The sequence below is a fragment of the Coregonus lavaretus genome (genome assembly GCF_964263955.1).
Source record: "Coregonus lavaretus genome assembly, contig: HAP1_SCAFFOLD_1475, whole genome shotgun sequence".
In the NCBI taxonomy this organism is placed as follows: Eukaryota; Metazoa; Chordata; class Actinopteri; order Salmoniformes; family Salmonidae; genus Coregonus; species Coregonus lavaretus.
In genome coordinates, this window is record NW_028160590.1 from 50,329 (window position 1) to 71,688 (window position 21,360).

General features: G+C 47.4%; 1 protein-coding gene across 1 annotated transcript in view; it reads left to right on the forward strand.

Annotated features, from left to right (window-relative positions):
• Positions 1-1,877: 1,877 nt before the first annotated feature.
• Positions 1,878-21,360, forward strand: part of LOC311121648 (glypican-3-like) — a gene marked incomplete at both ends in the record, with an annotated part of 50,563 nt that continues 31,080 nt past the window's right edge. The window contains 3 exons of the mRNA XM_084196108.1: positions 1,878-1,911; positions 3,219-4,118; positions 6,441-7,126. Of these exons, the coding sequence (XP_084052234.1) occupies positions 1,878-1,911; positions 3,219-4,118; positions 6,441-7,126 (1,620 nt within the window). The remainder of the gene's footprint in view (positions 1,912-3,218; positions 4,119-6,440; positions 7,127-21,360) is intronic.

The following is a 21,360-nucleotide window of genomic DNA, read 5'->3' on the forward strand; positions in this document are numbered from 1 at the left end:
CCCCCTGTCTGTCCGGTAAACCTCTGGCCCCCTGTCTGTCCGGTTAACCTCTGGCCCCTTGTCCGTCCAGTAAACCTCTGGCCCCCTGTCTGTCCGGTAAACCTCTGGCCCCCTGTCTGTCCGGTAAACCTCTGGCCCCCTGTCTGTCCGGTTAACCTCTAGCCCCCATGCTCAAATAGACACAGACTCCCCTGGAATAAGACTTCCTCAGGTGGAGCAGTTCGTTCTCAGGTTACATAGACTATGGATGTGTCCAAATGGCACCCTATTCCCTATGTAGTGCACTACCTTTGAGCATGGCCCATAGGGCTCCGGTCAAAAGCAGTGCACTGTATAGGGAATAGGGTGCCATTTGGGATGCGGCCCATTTCAACCTTTTGGAGCCTGAATAAAATTAGCCCAGCCTGGAGCAGAGTAGCATCCCATCCAAAATCAATGGGATGCATCATACATAAGCACAGTAGCACACACATCGTTTATGTGTGATGTATAAAGTGGCAGACCATAGCTGTTAGGTATTCCCAGTGCTGTTTTAGGGGCTGATCCTGGATCCGTCCTGTTCTGTCACAGCACCCTAAATGGCATGCTATTCCCTATAAAGTGCAGTACTTTTGACCATGGCCCAGGGTGGTCAAAGGTAGTGCACTATGTAGGGAATTGTGTGGTCAAAAGTTAAATGAATAACGTGCCATTTCAGAGCCATCCCAGGTGCCCATCCCTCATCGTCGATCCGTCTCCTTGGCGATGCGTAGAGGTGATACTCCATCAGGGAAATTGATTAGTCTCATTGGCTGGCTAATTTATTGATGGTTGTCCTCTCCCTGGGATAATGAGTGTATTATTGATGGTTGTCCTCTGCCAGGGATAATGAGTGTATTATTGATGGTTGTCCTCTCCCAGGGATAATGAGTGTATTATTGATGGTTGTCCTCTCCCATGGATAATGTGTATTATTGATGATCGTCCTCTCCCAGGGATAATGTGTATTATTGATGATCGTCCTCTCCCAGGGATAATGTGTATTATTGATGATCGTCCTCTCCCAGGGATAATGAGTGTATTATTGATGATCGTCCTCTCCCAGGGATAATGTGTATGGCCCTTCAGTGATTGATGTGTTGGCGGGCCGATAGAGGGAGCCCTCTCTGTCTGCATTCCTCCTCAATGTAGAACCTGACCTGTTATGAGTCACACAGTCACATGGTTTTGTCCCAAATGGCACCCTATTTCCTATGTAGTGTACTACTTTTGACCAGAGCCCTATGGGTCCTGGTCAAAAGTAGTGTGCTATATAGGTAATGGAGTGGTATTTGGGATATAGCCACAGTCACACCATTGACCGATGTGAGGAGAATGGAGACTGGTGGGATGTTGTGACTGACATCCTAAGTACAGTCCCAGTCAAAAGTTTTAGAACACCTACTCATTCAATGGTTTTTCTTTATTTTTACTATTTTCTACATTGTAGAATAATAGTGAAGACATCAAAACTATGAAATAACACTTATGGAATCATGTAGTAACCAAAAAAGTGTTAAACAAATCAAAGTATATTTTACATTTGACATTTTAGTCATTTAGCAGATGCTCTTATCCAGAGCGACTTACAGTTAGTGAGTGCATACATTTTTCATACTTATTTTAAATTTGAGATTCTTGAAATAGCCACCCTTTGCCTTCATGACAGCTTTGCACACTCTTGGCATTCTCTCAACCAACTTCCTGAGGTATGTGTCACATCCATATGTGTTATTTCATAGTTGTGATGTCTTCACTATTATTCTACATTGTAGAAAATAGTAAAAATAAAGAAAAACAAGTAGGTGTGTCCAAACTTTTGACTGGTAGTGTACGTCTTACCATGCAGGCACGTGAATATGGAGGCTATAAGGCTGATACTGCTGCAGACAGGCACGTTAATATGGAGGCTATAAGGCTGATACTGCTGCAGACAGGCACGTTAATATGGAGGCTATAAGGCTGATACTGCTGCAGACAGGCACGTTAATATGGAGGCTATAAGGCTGATACTGCTGCAGACAGGCACGTTAATATGGAGGCTATAAGGCTGATACTGCTGCAGACAGGCACGTTAATATGGAGGCTATAAGGCTGATACTGCTGCAGACAGGCACGTTAATATGGAGGCTATAAGGCTGATACTGCTGCAGACAGGCACGTTAATATGGAGGCTATAAGGCTGATACTGCTGCAGACAGGCACGTTAATATGGAGGCTATAAGGATGATACTGCTGCAGACAGGCACGTTAATATGGAGGCTATAAGGATGATACTGCTGCAGACAGGCACGTTAATATGGAGGCTATAAGGCTGATACTGCTGCAGACAGGCACGTTAATATGGAGGCTATAAGGATGATACTGCTGCAGACAGGCACGTTAATATGGAGGCTATAAGGATGATACTGCTGCAGACAGGCACGTTAATATGGAGGCTATAAGGCTGATACTGCTGCAGACAGGCACGTTAATATGGAGGCTATAAGGCTGGAGGAGGAGGAGAGAGGATGGAGGAGGAGGGAGGAGGAGAGATGGAGGAGGAGGGAGGTTAAGGGAGGAGAAGAGATGAGGGAGGAGGAGAGATGGAGGAGGAGGGAGGTAAAGGGAGGAGAAGAGATGAGGGAGGAGGAGAGATGGAGGAGGAGAGAGGAAAAGGGAGGAGAAGAGATGAGGGAGGGGGAAGGAGGAGGAGAGATGAGGGAGGAGGAGGAGGATAGATGAGGAGGGAGGAGGAGAGATGATGGAGGGGGAAGGAGGAGGAGAGAGGAGAGAGGAGGAGGAAGGAGGAAGGAGGAGGAGGAAGGATGGAGGAGGAAGGAGGAGGAGAGAGGAAAGATGAGGGATGCCTAGGATGTCTTTGTGTCTGTGTCTAGGGAGACATGTCTGTTGTAACTACTACTACTACTACTACTACTACTACTACTACTACTACTACTACTACTACTACTACTACTACTACTACTACTACTACTACTACTACTCTCTAGAGAGAGCCACCACCATGTCTGTATATGAGTCTATAGCATCATGGGCCCAGTCTGCGTCCAACTGGCACCCTATTCCTTAGATAGTGCACCTTTCGACCAGGGCCCATAGGCCCACATATAGTAAGCAGTTCACTAAATAGGGAATAGGGTCCCTGACACACAGCCCCTCTCCCTCCATTAGAGGTCACCTGATCCCACCCAACCCTCCAGGCCTTAGCCTGCTGAGAGGACACCTGAGACCACCCAACCCTCCAGGCCCTAGCCTGCTGAGAGGACACCTGATCCCACCCAACCCTCCAGGCCCTGGCCTGCTGAGAGGACACCTGATCCCACTCAACCCTCCAGGCCCTAGCCTGCTGAGAGGACACCTGATCCCACCCAACCCTCCAGGCCCTAGCCTGCTGAGAGGACACCTGATCCCACCCAACCCTCCAGGCCCTAGCCTGCTGAGAGGACACCTGATCCCACCCAACCCTCCAGGCCCTAGCCTGCTGAGAGGACACCTGATCCCACCCAACCCTCCAGGCCCTGGCCTGCTGAGAGGACACCTGGTCCCACCCAACCCTCCAGGCCCTGGCCTGCTGAGAGGACACCTGATCCCACCCAACCCTCCAGGCCCTGGCCTGCTGAGAGGACACCTGATCCCACCCAACCCTCCCGGCCCTAGCCTGCTGAGAGGAAACTTGATCCCACCCAACCCTCCAGGCCCTAGCCTGCTGAGAGGACACTTGATCCCACCCAACCCTCCAGGCCCTAGACTGCTGAGAGGAAACTTGATCCCACCCAACCCTCCAGGCCCTAGTCTGCTGAGAGGAAACTTGATCCCACCCAACCCTCCCGGCCCTAGCCTGCTGAGAGGAAACTTGATCCCACCCAACCCTCCAGGCCCTGGCCTGCTGAGAGGAAACTTGATCCCACCCAACCCTCCCGGCCCTAGCCTGCTGAGAGGAAACTTGATCCCACCCAACCCTCCAGGCCCTAGCCTGCTGAGAGGACACCTGATCCCACCCAACCCTCCAGGCCCTAGCCTGCTGAGAGGACACTTGATCCCACCCAACCCTCCAGGCCCTAGACTGCTGAGAGGAAACTTGATCCCACCCAACCCTCCAGGTCCTGGCCTGCTGAGAGGGAGAGAGCAGAGAGGAGCGGGCCCAGGAAATGGCTCCATAATGGTTATTAGACTGAGCTCTGTGACCCCCATGTACTTAGAGCCTTTATAAAGAGCTCCAGCTCTCTTTGAGCCATTATAAAGTAGCTTGCTCTACTACGGTCTGTAAGCGATACAGCAGGTTGCATCTGATTTACATGGTTGACTTTATGAAGATGTCTGGCCTTAAGAGGCTTTAACAGAACTTGAGGAGGCAGAAGGAAGTAGAAGGACTTTATAAAGATGTCTGGCTTTTACTTTACTTCACATATTCTCTATTGTTCTCATTTGGTGTAAATGAAATAGTGTATTTGTGTGAGCATTGTGCGCTTCAGTGTGTGTACGTGTGTGTGTACGTGTGTGTGTACGTGTGTGTGTACATGTGTGTGTTTACGTGTGTACGTGTGTGTATGTACGTGTGTGTGTGTGTATGTATGTGTGTAACGTGTGCCCCTTCCTGGCAGCCTGACTGGCATTCAGCACGTCTGTCTTCTCATTGGTCATTGGGAAGTACATCTCAGGCACAGCAGAACAACCCAACTCAAAACTCTAATATGAGGCACACCAACACACCCCTCTCCCTCTCTCCAACCACATGCATACCCTCATTTGGAGAAGGAACGGAACGCAGACTGAGAGGAAACACAGTGTGAGCTATTGCAGTATATCTCTGCTGTGTAGAGGGCCATTGCCTAAATACATTAAAAATAACACACATGTCAAAAATATTGTGATGTTCAGACACTCATGGTAACCAATCATTATCCACTCATGGTGGTCCTCTGTAGCTCAGCTGGTAGAGCACGGCGCTTGTAACGCCAAGGTAGTGGGTTCGATCCCCGGGACCACCCATACACAAAAAAATGTATGCACGCATGACTGTAAGTCGCTTTGGATAAAAGCGTCTGCTAAATGGCATATTATTATTATTATTATTATGGTAACCAATCATTATCCACTCATGGTAACCAATCATTATCTAAGTTCCCTCTCAGTTCACTGGTGTGAATTAGGGTGCATAGTAAGTTTTCAGGCAGTCACTTCAAAAAGTAACTAGTTGATTATTTGTAAAACAAAACCTGTTCTCCAGTACCCTGGGCTTATCACCTGCCCAAGACCTGTTCTCCAGTACCCTGGGCTTATCACCTGACCAAAACCTGTTCTCCAGTACCCTGGGCTTATCACCTGCCCAAAACCTGTTCTCCAATACCCTGGGCTTATCACCTGCCCAAGACCTGTTCTCCAGTACCCTGGGTTTATCACCTGCCCAAGACCTGTTCTCCAGTACCCTGGGTTTATCACCTGCCCAAGACCTGTTCTCCAGTACCCTGGGCTTATCACCTGCCCAAGACCTGTTCTCCAGTACCCTGGGCTTATCACCTGCCCAAGACCTGTTCTCCAGTACCCTGGGCTTATCACCTGCCCAAATGCTCCAGCTCAGTGGTTGTGTCACAAAAGGCACCCTGTTCCCTAATAGGTCACTACTTTTGACCAGAGCCCAATGAGCCCTGGGCCCTGGTCAAAAGTAGTGCACTATAAAGGGGTGCCATTTAGGATGCAGGAAGTGACTCCCAGCCAGATCCCCTGCCTAGAGCAGTAATAGAACCCTAAAACCTCTCTCCATTCTCCTTTGTTGTTGTCTCTCCCTGCCATCTTCCTCTGGGCGGGGGGCGTGGGAGATGGAGACTGTGCCTCTTTGCCACAATGTTGATAAGACTTCACTTAGTGCCTTGAAACACCTCTGATTATTTCCCTGCCTCACGTCGACCGCACCCTCCCTTCCTCCTGCCTGCTCTATGCCTTTCTCTTCCAGACATCTACAAGGCAATACAGTCCGCTGGGTCTAGGTTGGCAGCTCAAATCAGGATTAATGGGATGCTTTTAAGTGGCTAAGACTCTTGAAATGTGCTCTTTTGTAGTGTCAGAAAGGTCAAACCCCAAATCGTGGTTTTCATCTGATGTGGAGGCTTTGAATTGCTTAGTGTACAAGCCTCTGTCTTCAGCGGATGATAACACAAAGGTGTGTGTGTGTGGGTGCGTGTGCGTGTGTGTGGGTGCGTGTGCGTGTGTGTGTGTTTGAGTGTGTGTGTGGGAAACATTTCCTCTGAGTGTGTTTGTGAAAGAGAGAGTGTTTTACAGTGATTGTGAATGTTTTTTGGTTTGTTTTTATTGATGTGTTCACTAGAAATGAGTTTTAAAGCTGCACTTTTATCTAACATTCTCTCCCCCTTCCTCTCTCTCTCCTTCTCTGTCACCGCCCCCTCCCCTCCCCCTCTATCTACCAGAGGCCTTTGAGTTGGTGTTGCGTCTTGGCCGTAACTCGACCCTGCTGGTGCTGAAGGCGGAGTTCCCAGGGCTGGGGGGCGGGGCCCAGGGGGCGGTGGGTCAGCTCTTCCTGGATGTGTCTCTCTACATCCTGGGCTCAGACTCCAGCGTGGAACACATGGTCCAGGCCTTCTTCACCCGCCTCTTCCCCTTGACCTACCGACGCCTGCTGGGGGGTGGCGCAGCACCCATATCTGAGGAATGCCTGCGGGGGGCGTGGAAGGACTCCATAGCGTTCGGCCCCTACCCTAAACTCATGATGACTCGTTTATCACGCTCCCTCCTGGCCACGCGCGTCTTCCTGCAGGCGCTGAACCTGGGCATTGAGGTGGTCAACACCACTGACCACCTGCGCCCGGGGAGGGACTGTGGGCGCGCCCTGCTAAGGCTGTGGTACTGCCCACACTGCCAGGGCCTGCTGGGGGCCCCGGCCTGTAAAGGGTTTTGCCAGGCTGTGATGGCAGGGTGCCTGGGGGGCGCATCAGAGATACAGCCCCACTGGAGGGGGTACGTGGAGGGGCTAGGGAAGTTGGCGGGGGCCATGAGGGGGGAGCAGGACATGGAGGCTGTGATAATGAGGTTACATGTGCTGATCAGACTGGCCCTCAGACACGCTGTCAATGCACGCCCCCGCCTACACGCACTGGTGAGTAACAAGCAAGCATACGCTCGCACGCACACACTGAGCTGCCACCTCATCTATAACACCTACAGCCACCTGAACGGATGAGTCCCTCACAGACACACTAACAGCCATATCAATATGCTGAGTCCCTCACAGACACACTAACAGCCATATCAACATGCTGAGTCCCTCACCGACACACTAACAGCCATATCAACATGCTGAGTCCCTCACAGACACACTGACAGCCATATCAACATGCTTTGTCCCTCACAGACACACTAACAGCCATATCAACATGCTGAGTCCCTCACAGACACACTAACAGCCATATCAACATGCTGAGTCCCTCTGACACACTAACAGCCATATCAACATGCTGAGTCCCTCTAAGACACACTAACAGCCATATCAACATGCTGAGTCCCTCACAGACACACTAACAGCCATATCAACATGCTGAGTCCCTCTAAGACACACTAACAGCCATATCAACATTCTTAGTCCCTCACAGACACACTAACAGCCATATCAACATGCTAGGTCCCTCACAGACACACTAACAGCCATATCAACATGCTAGGTCCCTCACAGACACACTAACAGCCATATCAACATGCTGAGTCCCTCACAGACACACTAACAGCCATATCAACATGCTGAGTCCCTCACAGACACACTAACAGCCATATCAACATGCTGAGTCCCTCACAGACACACTAACAGCCATATCAACATGCTGAGTCCCTCTGACACACTAACAGCCATATCAACATGCTGAGTCGCTCACAGACACACTAACAGCCATATCAACATGCTGAGTCCCTCACAGACACACTAACAGCCATATCAACATGCTGAGTCCCTCACAGACACACTAACAGCCATATCAACATGCTGAGTCCCTCACAGACACACTAACAGCCATATCAACATGCTGAGTCCCTCACAGACACACTCACAGCCATATCAACATGCTGAGTCCCTCACAGACACACTAACAGCCATATCAACCTGCTGAGTCCCTCTGACACACTAACAGCCATATCAACATGCTGAGTCCCTCACAGACACACTAACAGCCATATCAACATGCTGAGTCCCTCTGACACACTATCAGCTATATCGGAGACTGGAGGGGTCAAGGCCATGGCCAAACAGGGAGACAGGAGGGGTTAAGTTTAGCAGTTGGAGGAGGGATCGCCGGGAAAGCCAAAGTCCCTCACAGACACACTAACAGCCATATCAACATGCTGAGTCCCTCACAGACACACTAACAGCCATATCAACATGCTGAGTCCCTCACAGACACACTAACAGCCATATCAACATGCTGAGTCCCTCACAGACACACTAACAGCCATATCAACATGCTGAGTCCCTCTGACACACTAACAGCCATATCAACATGCTGAGTCCCTCACAGACACACTCACAGCCATATCAACATGCTGAGTCCCTCACAGACACACTAACAGCCATATCAACATGCTGATTCCCTCACAGACACACTAACAGCCATATCAACATGCTGAGTCCCTCTGACACACTAACAGCCATATCAACATGCTGAGTCCCTCTGACACACTAACAGCCATATCAACATGCTGAGTCCCTCTGACACACTGTCAGCTATATCGGAGACTGGAGGGGTCAAGGCCATGGCCAAACAGGGAGACAGGAGGGGTTAAGTTTAGCAGTTGGAATAGGGATCACCGGGAAAGCCAAAGTCGAAACACGTGACAAGTCAAGGGGAGTTAGCAGATGGCATACACATCATAGTGAGAGATATCGTAAACTTGAACAATGAATAAAACCACACTGTACCAGTCTAGTAAGGTGCCTGCTCTTACAAGCCATCTCATTTTCTAGCAGGCAGTCAGGAAGAACTCAGTGCCATGGTATGAAGCAAATCCTCCCCTCCTGCTCAGCGGGAGCGGTGACCCTCTATGTGGGGTTTAAACTGCGATAAATGAGTCCAGTTGGTTTCCGTGCGTACATCTGAAGTGGGGGAGAAGTACTCATGAAATATGGAGGTCTTTTCTGGAGAAGTTGCTGTTTTCTGTCTCTGGTAGATGTGACATAGTGCTGAACTTTTCACTCTCAGACCCAGCCTCCCAGCGCTGAGCGACCAGGGTTATTTTCTCAGACCCAGCCTCCCAGCGCTGAGCGACCAGGGTTATTTTCTCAGACCCAGCCTCCCAGCGCTGAGCGACCAGGGTTATTTTCTCAGACCCAGCCTCCCAGCGCTGAGCGACCAGGATTATTTTCTCAGACCCAGCCTCCCAGCGCTGAGCGACCAGGGTTATTTTCTCAGACCCAGCCTCCCAGCGCTGAGCGACTAGGATTATTTTCTCAGACCTAGCCTCCCAGCGCTGAGTGACTAGGATTATTTTCCCAGACCTCATCACTTATTAAAACAGGGGTTGACCTCACTTACTCTACACTCCCAGTGTGTATGAGTGTGAGTATATGTGTGTGTGCGTGTGTGTGTATGTGCGTTGAGGGGTACCAGTGCTGTGACTTCAGGACTACATTCTGAGTCGGGAAAAAGTTTTCCACTGCATGTGTGTCTGCTTGAGGAAGGCAGAATGTGATCCATGAATGGAAGTGACCTGTTATGTGGTTACACTGCAATGTGACTCATTCTAGTCCCAATGGACTGTGCAGTGTGTGTGTGTGTATGTGTGTGTGTTTGTGAGCATGTGTTCAGGTGCGCGTGTGCATTTGTGTGTGTGTGTGTGTGTGTGTGTGTGTGCATGTGTTAATGTGTGTGTTTGTGTTTGTGTGTGCATGCACCTGTTTAGTGTTCCCCAGGACAGCTCACTCCTCTGTGTTGTCATTGAGGGGACAGACAGAGACACCATCTCCCCTAATTCAATCCTGTCAAAGCGTGAGAGATAAACTGAAATTAGACAAAAACTTCATATTTGTCTTGAAATGTGCTAGTGTCAATGTGACTTTGACTTTCACTGTCCTCTCCTTTACCTCCTCCTGTTATTGTGTTTGTGTGTGTGCATGTGTGTGTGTGTCCATCTCTTCATGGGTCACTGAGGGATGAGGCAAAAGCAGGGCAGCAGTGGACTGACTGTTCACTATGACATTCACATTCACTGGAAACCATTGTATAGCACTGGTACGTACAGTGGGGAAAAAAAGTATTTAGTCAGCCACCAATTGTGCAAGTTCTCCCACTTAAAAAGATTTCAGAGGCCTGTAATTTTCATCATAGGTACACGTCAACTATGACAGATAAATTGAGAAAAGAAAATCCAGAAAATCACATTGTAGGATTTTTAATGAATTTATTTGCAAATTATGGTGGAAAATAAGTATTTGGTCAACTACAAACAAGCAAGATTTCTGGCTCTCACAGACCTGTAACTTCTTCTTTAAGAGGCTCCTCTGTCCTCCACTCGTTACCTGTATTAATGGCACCTGTTTGAACTTGTTATCAGTATAAAAGACACCTGTTCACAACCTCAAACAGTCACACTCCAAACTCCACTATGGCCAAGACCAAAGAGCTGTCAAAGGACACCAGAAACAAAATTGTAGACCTGCACCAGGCTGGGAAGACTGAATCTGCAATAGGTAAGCAGCTTGGTTTGAAGAAATCAACTGTGGGAGCAATTATTAGGAAATGGAAGACATACAAGACCACTGATAATCTACCTCGATCTGGGGCTCCACGCAAGATCTCACCCCGTGGGGTCAAAATGATCACAAGAACGGTGAGCAAAAATCCCAGAACCACACGGGGGGACCTAGTGAATGACCTGCAGAGAGCTGTGACCAAAGTAACAAAGCCTACCATCATTAACACACTACACCGCCAGGGACTCAAATCTTGCAGTGCAACGACGTGTCCCCCTGCTTAAGCCAGGCCCGTCTGAAGTTTGCTAGAGTGCATTTGGATGATCCAGAAGAGGATTGGGAGAATGTCATATGGTCAGATGAAACCAAAATAGAACATTTTGGTAAAAAATCAACTCGTCGTGTTTGGAGGACAAAGAATGCTGAGTTGCATCCAAAGAACACCATACCTACTGTGAAGCATGGGGGTGGAAACATCATGCTTTGGGGCTGTTTTTCTGCAAAGGGACCAGGACGACTGATCCGTGTAAAGGAAAGAATGAATGGGGCCATGTAGCGTGAGATTATGAGTGAAAACCTCCTTCCATCAGCAAGGGCATTGAAGATGAAACGTGGCTGGGTCTTTCAGCATGACAATGATCCCAAACACACCGCCCGGGCAACGAAGGAGTGGTTTCTTAAGAAGCATTTCAAGGTCCTGGAGTGGCCTAGCCAGTCTCCAGATCTCAACCCCATAGAAAATCTTTGGAGGGAGTTGAAAGTCCGTGTTGCCCAGCGACAGCCCCAAAACATCACTGCTCTAGAGGAGATCTGCATGGAGGAATGGGCCAAAATACCAGCAACAGTGTGTGAAAACCTTGTGAAGACTTACAGAAAACGTTTGACCTGTGGCATTGCCAAAAAAGGGTATATAACAAAGTATTGAGAAACTTTTGTTATTGACCAAATACTTATTTTCCACCATAATTTGCAAATAAATTCATAAAAAATCCTACAATGTGATTTTCTGGAAAATAAATTCTCATTTTGTCTGTCATAGTTGACGTGTACCTATGATGAAAATTACAGGCCTCTCTCATCTTTTTAAGTGGGAGAACTTGCACAATTGGTGGCTGACTAAATACTTTTTTTCCCCACTGTACGTGCTGCTGTGGTATACTCCAGCAATAGACAGAAGCACATGGGACCTATAACTGAAACCATAATAACATAATGCATAGTAAAATCACAACTACTGTGTGTCGGGTTCTGTACACCACCCAGCTAGCACATAACGTTATGAGAACCAGATATTTCTTAGAGCTTGGTGAGAGCATGGTTGTCCTATGGTTATTTTGCATACAACCTTCCCAAACCTTCTAGGAATGGTGCAGGATAGTTGCTTGGCTTTGGAACATTCTCAGCACATTTAAGGAACTTGACAAATAAACATTTTTTTTTTTTCGTATTTCATTACTTTAAGAGAACATTTCCTAAAAGTTCAAACATGGCTACATTTAATAAAGATTTTGGTAATGTTCTAGGAATGTTCTCCAACTCGTTTGACATTGGGAATGTTCTCAAATAGTTCAGAGAATGTTAAGAAACAACATTCTTCTGTGGGAATTTCAGAATTTCAGCATAACGTTTCCTCATGGTTCTATTTAAAGTCATGTTCTAAATTCTGTTCTCAGAGTGTTAATGAAACCTTCCCGTAAAACTTTCAAGGAACTAGAGTAAAACGTTCTCAGAACCTCCCTGCAACCTAAAAATAAATGTTCCAGGAACAGGTGAAATGTTAACTTATTAAAAAATATATAATAAATAACCGGTTTTACCGGTCAGGAAACGTATAGCTTTGTTCTCACAACCAATGTGAAACCAAAAACATACGTTCCCACAACATCCAAAGAACCAAATGTGCTAGCTGGTTATGTGCTCTCGATCACTTACATCCCTGTAAGAGACATCCAATGTGAAGCACCGGTACATACAGGTCTGGTTTACTCCAGTGAAATAGGACATGGACCTCAGACCTGGCAATGATAACGTAACACACATGGTTAAACCACAACTACTGTGGGACTTGTGCATGTTTTCCTCACTGACATGCTTGTCCAGTGTAAGACCCAAGCCCTGTCCAAGCAGAATAGTCCTGGAGGTGTGATATAAAGAGGCTCTCCTGACTCCAGCCCATGTCTGTTTCCCAAATGGCACCCTATTCCCCATAGTGCACTACTTTTGACCAGAGCCCTATGGGCTGCTATGGACCTCGGTCAAAAGTAGTGCACTACAGGCTTGGACGATATACCGTATATACCGTATACCGGGATACAGACATGCCGATGGTACCATTTTCAAAACGGATTACGACGACAACGATGACGACGCACAGCCTGAACGCGCACCTCCCCACAATTCCCAACCAACATGTCTCCGGTACGTGTCCTCTACTCATTTGAATGTGTTGACAGTTGGAGAAACTGCTTTAGCTGCACTGAGAATTCTAAAAGTATTCTAGAACACTGCTCTGCGCACGCGTACACGTTTGGTACTCTGATAGACCCTTAAATTGTTTTGTGCATCAATTTATTTTATTTTACTATTATCTATTTTTATCAAGAAATAGCACCCCTTGTGTGCACTTCCGGTAATACCGTATACCTCGGTATGGTACAGAAACGGTATGAGAGTATGAAAATCTGGATACTGCCCAACCCTAGTGCACTATATAGGAAATAGGGTGTCATTTGGGATGCAGACCATCTATCTTGAAACATGCTCTCTGCCTACTATCACAGATTGTCCAGTGCTCCCACTCTCCACAGTGATAGGAGAGAAAGAGAGAGGCAGGTAGAGAGCAAGAGAGAGAGAGTGCGAGAGAGCGCGAGAGCGAGAGAGAGAGAGAGAGAGAGAGAGAAGGAGAGAGAGAAGGAGAGAGAGAGAGAGCGAGAGAGAGAGAGAAGGAGAGAGAGCGAGAGAGAGAGAGAGAGAGAGAGAGACACCTACAGAGAGATGAACTTGGAGAAGAGTCCCCTAAGTAAGCTGGTCCTGGGGCTCTGTTCACAAACATAAACAGACTCCACAGAGCCCAAGGACAACAACAACAACAACACAATTAGACCCAACCAAATCATGAGAAAACAAAAAGAGAATTACTTGACACATTGGAAAGAATTAACAAAAAAACAGCAAACTAGAATGCTAATTGGCCCTAAACAGAGAGTACACAGTGGCAGAATACCTGACCACTGTGACTGACCCAAACTTAAGGAAAGCTTTGACTATGTACAGACTCAGTGAGCATAGCCTTGCTATTGAGAAAGGCCGCCGTAGGCAGACCTGGCTCTCAAGAGAAGACAGGCTATGTGCACACTGCCCACAAAATGAGGTGGGAACTGAGCTGCACTTCCTAACCTCCTGCCAAATGTATGACCATATTAGAGACACATATTTCCCTCAGATTACAGAGATCCACAAAGAATTCGAAAACAAACCCAATTTTGATAAACTCCCTTATCTACTGGGTGAAAAACCACAGTGTGCCATCACAGCAGCAAGATGTGTGACCTGTTGCCACAAGAAAAGGGCAACCAGTGAAGAACAAACACCATTGTATGTTTATTTATTTTCCCATTTGTACTTTAACTATTTGCACATTGTTACAACACTGTATATAGACATAATATGAGAGCGAGAGAGAGAGAGAAGAGAGAAGAGAGAGAGAGAGAGAGAGAGACAGAGACAGAGACAGAGACAGAGACAGAGAGAGAGAGAGAGGGCAGCCAAGAGCCTGGGGTCTGAACCCATTCACCAGTAACCACATTGCCACTTTGTCCCTCTCTCGCAGTTTGATATAATCTGCTTCTCCTCTTCTGTCTATATTTCATCTCTCTCTCCCTCTCTCTTTCTCTCTCTCTCCCTCTCTCTCTCCCTGCCTGCCTCTCTCTTTCTCTCTCCCTCTCTCTCTCACACACACTGCTGTGAGAGAAGATGCATGATTTATGAAGCTCTATTTTTACCAGTTACTGAGCAGAAGTGAGTGAGAAACGGTGACAGAGAGGGAGAGGGAGAGAGAGAGAGAGAGTGAGAGCAAGAGAGAGAGTGAGAGAGAGCGAGAGAGTGAGAGAGAGAGAGAGAGAGAGAGAGAGAGAGAGAGTTTGAAGTGAGAGCCCTAGGGGATGGAGGAGGAGAGGAGAGTGGGGAGGCATATATCACCCTGTGACCCCTCTCCTGTAAATGAAAATGGGAAATTGGTTTTACTGGTGAGACAGAAGAATGAGGGAACTGACCAATCTCTATGGAACATTACAGAGGGAAAGAGCAATGGAGCTGTGCCTGTCCCCTTAATATGACACAATAATCTGGACTGTGTCCCAAATGGCACTCTATTCCCTATATAGCATACTATTTTTGACCAGGGCCCGTAAACTATGTTTGTTTGTCATGTGTCAGACTCAGACACTCTTTACATGTGTCAGAAACTCGTATTGGCATTAGAAAAACGATAGCAAGTAGGTTGGGGGGATTAAGTTCTAAGGGGTATGTGAGTGTGTTTTTGTGGTTTGTGCGTAGGTGTGTGTGTGCGTGTATTTATGTGTGCATGTTTATGTATGTGTAATACCATGTGCATGATTAACAGGTGTGCATGTAGGTGTGCGTGTGCGTGTGTGTGTGTCTGTGTGTGTGTGTGTGTGTGTGTGTGTGTGTGTGTGTACAGGCAGCGCTCCCTCCCTAGTTGAGGATGCTGGCTGCTAGGTGCAGATAAAAGCATGGGGATATTTCAGGGCTTTCTCTCACTCTAAGACAGCCCTTATCTCTTCCCCACCTCTCCTGTTGGCTGTGCTGGTCCAGCCATGAGTGATATTAATACCCACGCTAATTAGCCCCTTCCTTGAAGATATTGAAACAATCGGTAGGGGAGGTGGAGGAGAGGAGATGGGGGAGGAGGAAGTCTCTATCCTGTGCCACAACTCCCTGGGGGGCTGTGTGGATTGTGGAACACACGAATAAAGAGTGAAATCAAGCTCCAACTACATCTCCTTCAGGCCTGTGAAAGCACGCGTGGGTAAGGCAGGAGGATAATTTGTGTGCGTCCCAAATGACAGGGCCCAAAGGTCTCCGGTCAAAAGTAGTGCACCATAACGGAAATAGGGCACCATTTGACGCAGAATTACACTGAAGGAGATGGGGAGGATGAGGTGCCAGTGTCTGGCCAGGGAGTGTGTATGCAGGCTGGGTGTGTGTGTGTGTGTGTGTGTGTTAGGGCTGTGGCGGTCGTGAAATGTTGTCAGCCGGTGATTGTCAAGCAAGCCGGTGATTGTCAAGCAAATAACTGCCTGTCTCACGGTAATTGACCGTTAGTTAACATAAACACATTTAGCATCTCCTGGCTTCCAAGCATAGCCTACAAGCTACTGACGCAGACCTTTGGAAGTGTAATAAATCCATGTAATATAGCCTACACCATCACAATAAATCCATTCTTTATTTTAGACAGGTCTAAAGAAACATGATATGAAGAAAATGTGGTCTATTTCAGAAGAACAGCATAGCATACTCTGAGTTGTCCTTATGTTAGAGATGGAGATATCGTGGACGTAGTTCGGGGTGCCTTGTAAGGATCCGATGGTGAGCGAGTAAACTGCCTCTTCCATCAATCCTATTAGCCAATGTTCAATCATTTGAAAATAAATTAGACGACCTAAGATCAAGGATATCCTACCAACGGGACATAAAAAACTGTAATATCTTATGTTTCACCGAGTCGTGGCTGAACGACGACATGGACAACATACAGCTGACGGGATATAGGCTACATCGGCAGGATAGAACGGCTGACTCCGGTAAGACAAGGGGTGGCGGTCTGTGTATATTTGTAAACAACAGCTGGTGCATAAAATCTAATACTAAGGAAGTCTCAAGGTTTTGCTCATCTGAGGTAGAGTATCTCATGATAAGCTGTAGACCACACTATTTACCAAGAGACTTTTCATCGATATTTTTCGTAGCTGTCTATCTACCACCACAAACCGATGCTGGCATTAAGATTGCACTCAATGAGCTGTATAAGGCCATAAGTAAACAGGAAAACACTCATCCAGAAGCAGCGCTCCTAGTGGCCGGGGACTTTAATGCAGGGAAACTTAAATCCATTCTACCTAATTTCTACCAGCATGTTAAATGTGCAACCAGAGGGAAAAAAAACTCTAGACCACCTTTACTCCACACACAGAGACGCATACAAATCTCTCCCTCACCCTCCATTTGGCAAATCTGACCATAACTCTATCCTCCTGATTCCTGCTTATAAGCAAAAACTAAAGCAGGAAGCACCAGTGACTCGGTTAATAAAAAAGTGATCAGATGACGCAGATGCTAAGCTACAGGACTGTTTTGCTAGCACAGACTCGAATATGTTCCGGGATTCTTCAGATAGCATTGAGGAGTACACCACATCAGTCACTGGCTTCATCAATAAGTGCATCGATGACGTCGTCCCCACAGTGACCGTACGTACATACCCCAACCAGAAGCCATGGATTACAGGCAACATCCGCACTGAGCTAAAGGGTAGAGCTGCCGCTTTCAAGGAGCGGGACTCTAACCCGGACGCTTATAAGAAATCCCGCTATAACCTCCGACGAACCATCAAACAGGCAAAGAGTCAATACAGGACTAAGACTGAATTGTACTACACCGGCTCTGACGCTCGTCGGATGTGGCAGGGCTTGAAAGCTATTACAGACTACAAAGGGAAGCACAGCCGCGAGCTGCCCAGTGACACTTGACTACCAGACTAGCTAAATCACTTCTATGCTCGCTTCGAGGCAAGCAACACTGAAGCATGCATGAGAGCACCAGCTGTTCTGGATGACTATGTGATCACGCTCTCCGTAGCCGATGTGAGTAAGACTTTTAAGCAGGTCAACATTCATAAGGCCGCAGGGCCAGACAGATTACCAGGACATGTACTCCGAGCATGTGCTGACCAACTGGCAAGTGTCTTCACTTACATTTTCAACATGTCCCTGACTGAGTCTGTAATACCAACATGTTTCAAGCAGACCACCATAGTCCCTGTGGCCAAGGACACTAAGATAACCTGCCTAAATGACTACCGACCCGTAGCACTCACGTCTGTAGCCATGAAGTGCTTTGAAAGGCTGGTCATGGCTCACATCAACACCATTATCCCAGAAACCCTAGACCCACTCCAATTTGCATACCGCCCCAACAGATCCACAGATGATGCAATCTCTATTGCACTCCACACTGCCCTTTCCCACCTGGATAAGAGGAACACCTACGTGAGAATGCTATTCATTGACTACAGCTCAGTGTTCAACACCATTGTGCCCTCAAAGCTCATTACTAAGCTAAGGATCCTGGGACTAAACACCTCCCTCTGCAACTGGATCCTGGACTTCCTGACGATCCTCCCCCAGGTGGTAAGGGTAGGTAACAACACATCTGCCACGCTGATCCTCAACACGGGGGCCCCTCAGGGGTGCGTGCTCAGTCCCCTCCTGTACTCCCTGTTCACCCATGACTGCATAGCCAGGCACGACTCCAACACCATCATTAAGTTTGCCGACGACACAACAGTGGTAGGCCTGATCACCGACAACGACGAGACAGCCTATAGGGGGAGGTTTGAGATCTGGCCATGTGGTGCCAGGACAACAACCTCTCCCTCAACGTGATCAAGACAAAGGAGATGATTGTGGACTACAGGAAAAAAAAGAGGACTGAGCACACCCCCATTCTCATCGACGGGGCTGTAGTGGATCAGGTTGAGAGCTTCAAGTTCCTTGGTGTCCACATCACCAACAAACTATCATGGTCCAAACACACCAAGACAGTCGTGAAGAGGGCACGACAAAGCCTATTCCCCCTCAGGAGACTGAAAAGATTTGGCATGGGTCCTCAGATCCTCATAAAGTTCTACAGCTGCACCATCGAGAGCCTCCTGACTGGTTACATCACCGCCTGGTATGGCAACTGCTTGGCCTCCGACCGCAAGGCACTACAGAGGGTAGTGCGTACGGCCCAGTACATCACTGGGGCCAAGCTTCCTGCCATCCAGGACCTCTATACCAGGCGGTGTCAGAGGAAGGCCCTCAAAATTGTCAAAGACTCTAGTCACCCAAGTCATAGACTGTTCTCTCTGCTACCAAGTCTAGGTCCAAAAGGCTTCTCAACAGCTTCTACCCCCAAGCCATAAGACTTCTGAACAGCTAATCATGGCTACACTGACTATTTGCACTGCCCCCCCACCCCCACCCCGTCCCCCTCTTTTACGCTGCTGCTACTCTGTTTATTATTTATGCATAGTCACTTTAACTCTACCCACATGTACATATTACCTCAATTACCTCGACTAGCCGGTGCCCCCGCACATTGACTCTGCACTGGTACCGCCCTTTAATTATTTGCTTTTATTTTTTTACTTAACACTTTCTATTTTACATTTTCTTAAATGCATTGTTGGTTAAGGGCTTGTAAGTAAGCATTTCACTGTAATGTCTACACCTGTTGTATTCAGCGCATGTGGCAAATAAAATTTGATTTGATTTGATGATATGTTCTGATCAGGTTATAGCAAATGGCTGGGGGCTTCACTAGTTCATTTAGCGGACAATATTTGCTTAGAATTCTGTGGCATTATTTTATAGTATGAAGAATACAATTGAACATAGCTGAATAAAAGGATATTTTCTCCAAAAGATTTGAGGAAGTCCGCACATGCGGCTATTCTGTATTGAGCGGTTAACAAAGAAACAGATACTCCTATTTGCTTAATTTAGAGTTATTTATGTAACTTTAGTTGTGATACAAATGTTGGGCTCTACGTTTAGAGTTTTAATATATTCGAAGGCTGCATGATACGACTCTAATGATGATTTGAAAAAAGTTGCATGAAAGGCATGAGCTCTGCTTTGTTTTTTTGCGCACACTCTTCATCAGTTTCTCATTCGCAATTTGACAAGCTCTTGATAATGCCTTGAATGATCGCCTGACCGCCTGCCTGCCTGCCTGCCTGCCTGCCTGCCTGCCTGCCTGCCCGTCCGCCCATCTACCTACCTACCTACCTACCTACCTACCTGCCTACCTGCCTACCTACCTACCTACCTACCTGCCTACCTACCTACCTACCTACCTACCTACCTACCTACCTACCTACCTACCTACCTACCTACCTGCCTACCTACCTACCTACCTGCCTGCCTGCCTGCCTGCCTGTATGTCTGCCTGCCCATCTACCTACCTACCTACCTACCTACCTGCCTACCTACCTACCTACCTACCTACCTACCTACCTACCTACCTACCTACCTACCTACCTACCTACCTACCTACCTACCTACCTACCTGCCTGCCTGCCTGCCTGCCTACCTGCCTGCCTGCCTGCCTGCCTGCCTGCCTGCCTGCCTGCCTGCCTGCCTGCCTGCCTGCCTGCCTGCCTGCCTGCCTGCCTGTCTGTCTGTCTGTCTGTCTGTCTGTCTGTCTGTCTGTCTGTGTCCTTGTGTAGAGAGGCTGTATTGATTAATGCTGATGACGATGTCCTTTGGCTGATCAGTGTGTCAGTGTGTCAGTGTGTGTCAGTGTGTGTGTGTGAGTGTGAGTGTGAATGTGTGTGTGTAGGTGTGGGTGTGTGTGTGTTGGTGTGTGTGTGTTGGTGTGGGTGTGAGTGTGTGTACAGTGCCTTGCAAAAGTATTCATCCCCCTTGGCGTTTTTCCTATTTTGTTGCATTACAACTTGTAATTTAAATTGATTTTTTATTTGGATTTCATGTAATGGACATACACAAAATAGTCCAAATTGGTGAAGTGAAATGCAAAAAATAACTTGTTTTAAAAAATGCTAAAAAAAAAATAACGGAAAAGTGGTGCGTGTATATGTATTCACCCCCTTTGCTATGAAGCCCCTAAATAAGATCTGGTGCAACCAATTACCTCCAGAAGTCACATAATTAGTTAAATAAAGTCCACCTGTGTGCAATCTAAGTGTCACATGTTCTGTCACATGATCTCAGTATATATACACCTGTTCTGAAAGGCCCCAGAGTCTGCAACACCACTAAGCAAGGGGCACCACCAAGCAAGCGGCACCATGAAGACCAAGGAGCTCTCCAAACAGGTCAGGGACAAAGTTGTGGAGAAGTACAGATCAGGGTTGGGTTATAAAAAAATATCAGAAACTTTGAACATCCCACGGAGCACCATTAAATCCATTATAAAAAAAATTGAAAGAATATGGCACCACAACAAACCTGCCAAGAGAGGGCCGCCCACCAAAACTCACGGACCAGGCAAAGAGGGCATTAATCAGAGAGGCAACAAAGAGACCAAAGATAACCCTGAAGGAGCTGCAAAGCTCCACAGCGCAGATTGGAGTATCTGTCCATAGGACCACTTTAAGCAGTACACTCCTCAGAGCTGGGCTTTACGGAAGAGTGGCCAGAAAAAAGCCATTGCTTAAAGAAAGAAATAAGCAAACACGTTTGGTGTTCGCCAAAAGGCATGTGGTCCTCTGTAGCTCAGCTGGTAGAGCACGGCGCTTGTAACGCCAAGGTAGTGGGTTCGATCCCCGGGACCACCCATACACAAAAAAAATAAAAAATAAAGAAATAATGTATGCACGCATGACTGTAAGTCGCTTTGGATAAAAGCGT